Consider the following 6,471-nt stretch of genomic DNA (forward strand, 5'->3'; position numbering starts at 1 on the left):
GTGTTCGTCAGACCTCTAACCATTGACCAACCTGGTATGAGAGACTCTGTGAGTGTCGCGGGACACTCTCCAGTATAGCTCAATGGATCGCTGAGGTGCGCAAACCGTCACACCACGGTAAGGTCCAGTCTCTTCGTGACGAAACGACGAGAGTAGACACCTGACCCCTCAACTCTCTACAAGCAGATGCTGCCAACTCCGGCAGACCACTATTGCTGCTAGAGTTTAGTACGGTTGACATCAACCGTAGCATGGATTCTATCCCGGGCAACATATCTGAGGCTATATTGGCGCAATTTGTCCAACAAAACCAAGGTAAAAAGCTATTTAATTTGAGAAGGACATCGATCGCCCTAAATAAGGACATTGCTTAAAGTTAACTGGCTTAGAAGAAAGCGTGGGTCTAGTCGACAGTAGAGGGTGGTGGTAATTGATTAAAATATGGTACAAAACCTAATGGATAATGCACATCCTAAGGCTTCATGGCCCTGAAATGCGTTGAAGGTACTAATGAACTAAAAGTGTAAGGGAGATTTGCCGGCAATAACGGTATGCATGGACAAGAACATGAAAGGAATAGGACAGTAAAAATGTGTTGTACAATATGAAGCGGTTGGGTGATGATCTGAAGCATCGCCAGTTAGATATAAGAGAAGATACGGGACAAGTCTGATACAGTAAACTGAAGGGAATGTAGGGGGTTAGTTTAAACACGCCTCTTCCCGTAGCGAATTTGATGGGCAGGAGTAGTCGTTCAACCAATCCTAACCGAAGAAACACAGAGATGTAACTCCACACTTTTTGGCTGGTTGGTCTTCCAGACAAAAGGGCTCAGGCAGTACCCCCTTTCCCCGAAAAAATGTACGGCGGTTTCCGTTATAAATCTTTTTGAAACGATAACAGAAACACAAGATGAAAACAACACGAAAAATGTCGGTTTGGGTGTGATTAAAAAGACATCTTACGTCCAGTGACCCTACATGACTTATCACTGTATAAGGTTGTTCGGTTGTTACTGTTGTTCTTCTGTTACTTTATTACATGAGGACATGAGCCGACAGTTACCCACAGATTGCAGACCTTCCTCTTCTGTGGTGATAGCAACTATGGGGTTATATCTCTGACAAGCCTCGTACATAATGTGATAGAACATATATAGGTTAACACTCTCTCTTCTTCAGAATCTATATACGTGTGACCGGAATACGTTAGCCTCGAAATATTGTTATATTTTCGGGGATTTGCTATACTCCAACAGATAATAAAGGGAAAAGTAGGAAACAGAATTAAACAATTGATCATCTGGCTGCTAATACTTAGAGATTAACTTGGAAGCCATTAAAACTGAGAAAAATTAAAGCTACTTTGTCCGTCTAGGTGATAAATGAGTGAAAAAGCCGAGTTAACTGGATCGTGGACTACTATTCCGATGACCCTTGCTCAAACCACGCATTGGTTTATTTGAACTGGTTGATGGTCCCTGTTCTGAAGTTCAGTTTACATGTTGACCCAGTGCTATACGTGAAAAAGATGTTCAGCGAGGGTTAAAATGTTTGCCAAGCACGAAGCAATACGAGTGTGTGACATTTTTCAAGAAGGTACTGTGCTATGCATTAGCGTTGGAGATGGAACAGACAGAACCGGAACATCGTTGGTTGGTGCAACGCCATGCCCCACAGACTATTTATCCTTGACAGACATCTGCCAGCCTACCTGCTGGCCATATCTTTGGGCTCATATTGGACTAACAGGCTTACCCGCAGTGCTATGTCCAATCCCGAGCGATTTCCCTATGTCAATATAACTAAGCAAAGGCGTCCAGCAGTCCGTACCCTACTAAGTGGGAAGTGCCCCTTTAAAGCCAGCAAGCCGCCAAATTTTTCAGTGTGTCCTCTCTTAGCTCAATAGAATCCTACCATTACTCTTTTTAGATCCCTGTCAGTTGTGGTTCTATATCTAACATCTATATAAAATTTACCCCTCATTAAATTTGATGCGTTTACTCTCAGAAGCCGTGCTTGAGTGTCGTTCAAAGGCTGCATTTTAGATCAGTTTTATGGAGTAAGACTGCTTTACAAGAAAGAACTACGGTCTGATTAACCAAGCCATCTGCGCGCAGAGATCGATTAAAAATGGGATCATTTTTTAATACAGGGCTTTGTATCTTTTAATCTAGACCAAGGTTAGGCAAGGCTATCTATTACGTGTTGGTGCGCGACTCCAATGTACCCGTCGTTAGCTAAACAAGGCACAAAGAAAACTAACGTCAGTTGCATGTTTGGACTTTGCATTACAACAAAACCGGAAACACGGAAACATAGTATGACAGAAAGCAGGTTTTTTCGAGAGTACATCCATCATTCACAAAATATCGACTAATTATCTGTATGCTGACTTACTTGACTCATGATCAATCAACGGTTATCTACACTGGGATTGGAACTATTCAGTAGATTGAACCTGACACGGTCAGTGCTTCAAAAATATGACTAGGTAGTAATAGAGTCTTTCGACAATCAAGGAGCTCAGCTTACTTAAAAAGACTACAATGAAATGAGTGTGACTCATGAAACTCATGGTGAACTGGCTGCAAGAGTTGCATCAAATGATGTGCCACTGAATCACACGTAGCCACAGCTTACTAAGTAAGCAACCAAAAAGGCTACTTAAACTGATCGTGCGCATCTACTCCTATCACCATCTACTCTGCCATCCATGGTCGTGTGCATAAATAATTTGTGCGTCAAAGGAATAGACGAGGAATATATCGACGTCTGCCAAAATAGCATTCGTGTTATGAGTAAACGGCCGATGGGATAGTCCCTAAAGCTCATTGAAGATCATGTAATGAAAAGCGTCCTATGCTAAAAATTTACACATTAAAGTTGCGTGGTGCGTTCCATTTTGTAAAGTAGTCTGGGGGCAAAGAACTACCAAATACTTCCGCCATCACACCACGACTAGCGTCACCCGATTAACGTTCACAAGCACCGGCAATGAACAATTTTTGCAGTTACAAAAATCGGTACAATGGTCAAAATGATTCAAATACTCAAACAGATGGTGAACGAGAGCATATCGTATGATATTACAAGCTGAAAAGGCCATCCAGTGACCGGTGAAGCCTACTTTCATATGACCCTGCAACCTGACCATGTGATTTAGGTAGCAATTGCTAATGAGGGTTTCAGCATAAATCACGGATTGAGACATACGTCTTTATGGGCAATATATATATATATATCGGTGTGTACCCTCAGTGCACCAGCAGAATATATGCACAATGATCTTTTAAGTTTTAATGGTAAACGGTTTGAGCCCCAGAAGCCACCAAACGGTAGACCTGTTCCAAGGCTCTTATAGCCTGCACGAGAAATCCGCTTGTGATGTAATCAAAGGTGAGTCGGGCATAAGTCAACCAAATGATCTACATTGAGTTAGATGTCTAGCTTTTTAATTTGCGCCGGATGGCCAACTGTTCTTGTGCATGCATGTGCTTTTTGGTTGGATGGCTGAAACACTCCCATCGCGTCCAAATAAGCGATGAGCTCACCACAGGGGAAATATGCGTAGGTGGTGGCGACATGACCAAATATAGTCTGCTCCACTTTGTTAGCACTGGTTGGTAGCTTTTTTAATCGCCTAGCGTGAGACGGGTTTCAGTTTTTGAGTGTGGCTGTGGTAACTGATCAGGTGCATCCATCCAGGAGCTGAGCATAATGGCCCTTTATGCAGGATTATGAGGTCAGGATTTATGTTGTTATCTGATCACTCTTTCTGTCATGTTATTTTTTCCATCGGCTCATGTGGCTCCGTTCATCTTCCATTCTTCCCAGTTAAAGAAGTGTTTCACTATCATTAATTTGATGCTTGATGTCCATTCAGTCATCCAAGATGAAAGAAAGAGACAAACTTTTTCAACGCACGGGTGACCAGGATGGATATCATCTTCGTAATTTTCCTTTGTTTATGAGTACCTTTTCGCGCGTTACACGATTTAAACCTGCCTTCTTGGGCACAGAATGGTGAGACTTGATGAGACATTGCAAAAAATCCCATTGGTTTTGTTTTACCTTCCTGAATATTGTTCTTTGGAGTGATGAACATCTTCCCTGTTGTCGCATGCACTCAATCCTAGAGAGCAAGCTTAACCCTCCTGCATCTAAATATCTCCAAATATTGGTATCTCGTGTGAGTTTATTGCCTGATGACCACCTGGCTGACAACTAATATATGTTTTTACGGCACGGTAACTGGGTATTTCTATACCGCGATTATTTATTTTGGCGTTCTTCGTCAGTTGTTAGCTGGGTGCAAAAGTTCGCTAACCGGTCTATTCACCCGGTTGATATTATTGATGGGCCCTAGATCATCATCGAAGGACTAAATCCCGTGTCCTGGGCAGCATCTATATCTGTTTACGCTGGCTCGCTGATGATGAAAGCATATAAAAGTTGTTACTACATAGCGTGGTTCTTAGGTTTAAACAGAAAATTCCACTGTTGTGCAGGGCTGACGGCGTTTAGGGGGAGTAAAATTTATCGAATTGAGGTAACGCAGAAGATACGCGTGGTAATGTTGGTATGGAGTGTTTACTTAGGTAAATACGGAGTATAACTGGAACTCTTCAAAGAACTGCTGCAGTGCACATAAACCAAAACAAAGTTAACCTCTATAATAAAATTCTAAACGGCTCATCATGAAATCCTAAGAGATCTCAAGAGTGAAACATCGAAAGATATTTGGTAATCATGATATTCAGGGTGTTAGTATCAGATATCGAGCCAAAACAACGAGCAATAGGAGCTTAAGGAAACTCACAATCTCCAAATAGAAATACAAACCCGAGTATCATAAAGAGGATGTGAAAATTGAAGACTTTGCTGGGATCATTCCAGTCAAATCCGGAGCCATATACACCACCCCAGAATCCCGCCAGTACAACGCAGATCACTCCAAAAACCTAGCACAAAATTACATATGCGACCTGAAAATTACTTGACTGAGGACAACAGCCGTCCAGAAAATCACAGTTTCAGCTTTCTTGAACATCAGGGAACGTGAAGCGTGGTAACCCGTAAGCCTGTTTAAAAATGTTGTCTTGCATACGAACGTAGCAAAACAAAAGGCACTATTTAACTTGCCCATTTATTGAAGCACCTAAAGCTAAATACATGCGTGTGTGTAAAGAGTCTGTGTAAACTCCACCAGCTTCTTACGACCGAACCCACGTTGTAAGCAGAATCCTGGTCAGGGGAGCGGGTGGTTCTAAATCTACCCGGTCTCCGAATTTTTCCACTGCGCTTACCAGTGCTGTTTAGATAGCCATTTATCTGTTTGTATTTCTGTAATCCTCCAGGAACATTTCCTAAAGGGAAATAACTAGCCTATCTCCTTGTTGGCATTCATATTTTAACTAGCCTCCATGTTAAGATGAAACAGTCATCCAGCTCATGACTTTTAGCGTCTATCATGAGGCCGCCGGTCCATGGATTATGTGACTACGTGCCCTTTTTCTCGGAAGAATCTACATCACCCTCCCTAATTTCGTGGAGAGTGTGCAGTAATGAAACAACTTTCATGGTTCATGTGGTGAATTAGTAGGTCCTGTCCTCTGTACAACCCAACCTAAAAGACCTATTCACTAATATTCTGTTCTCTCGTGCAAATCCTAATTAAGTCAGAATTACAGAGCGTATACTATTATCCGCCGCCTTGGCTGGCCTTTACACACGCCTGTAGTCGAAAATTACAGATTCATCCGATGGAGCGATGCAGCAACCGGCACCGTTGTTCACTTATGTGTTGTTTGTTGCTCCGTTCTTGAGCAACCAATATTTCCGGGATCTTCATTAGTGCCCAGATGCTTCATGGTGGCCACGCAAAACTCCCATGTCCGGCTGTCACAGTTCGGTGAAGATAATAATCAGCTTATGATTATATCTAGATCCAAGTTGATACCCCTTGAGTACCGTCGCCTCCTAGGGGACCTAATTCTTACTGACGCCATGCTTGAACAAAGCTTGGCAAACAGGTTTTTTACCGTTGACCCAGCAAACACCAGGCGGGGGCATAGCGAGAAAATTTTCAAGCTCGGAGCACACACATTCATCAGACAAAATGCTTTCTCATTTCGGGTAGTAGCTGCGTGGAATGACTTTCCTCCGACGGTTGTCACGCTCCTTCTAGAACCCAGTTTAAAGCACTGTTAGACATTTATCTATGCGAATCCTCGCGCTGGCCAACATACTGCCCCGCGCTGAGAACATAAAGAGCAGTGCTACACCCTTTTATCACTTGTGCCTTTCAGGTGAACGACGGCCACTGACCGACAAGAACAAAACTGACCCGGGAAACTTGGGCAAAAGCCTCGATCATGTGTATCAATTCGCGGATCCGTGAAGGTATGGCTTCTACGAAGTCTTGTTTGGTACATACCCGTCATCCACCCGGTAGTTAGATACAATCGAT

General features: G+C 42.8%; 1 protein-coding gene across 1 annotated transcript in view; it reads right to left on the reverse strand.

Annotated features, from left to right (window-relative positions):
• T265_12725 (hypothetical protein) overlaps positions 1-4,963 on the reverse strand; it is a gene marked incomplete at both ends in the record, with an annotated part of 30,612 nt that extends 25,649 nt beyond the window's left edge. The window contains one exon of the mRNA XM_009165165.1: positions 4,822-4,963. Within this exon, the coding sequence (XP_009163429.1) occupies positions 4,822-4,963 (142 nt within the window). The remainder of the gene's footprint in view (positions 1-4,821) is intronic.
• Positions 4,964-6,471: the final 1,508 nt, after the last annotated feature.

Source organism: Opisthorchis viverrini, assembly GCF_000715545.1.
Source record: "Opisthorchis viverrini unplaced genomic scaffold opera_v5_12, whole genome shotgun sequence".
Classification (NCBI taxonomy): domain Eukaryota; kingdom Metazoa; phylum Platyhelminthes; class Trematoda; order Opisthorchiida; family Opisthorchiidae; genus Opisthorchis; species Opisthorchis viverrini.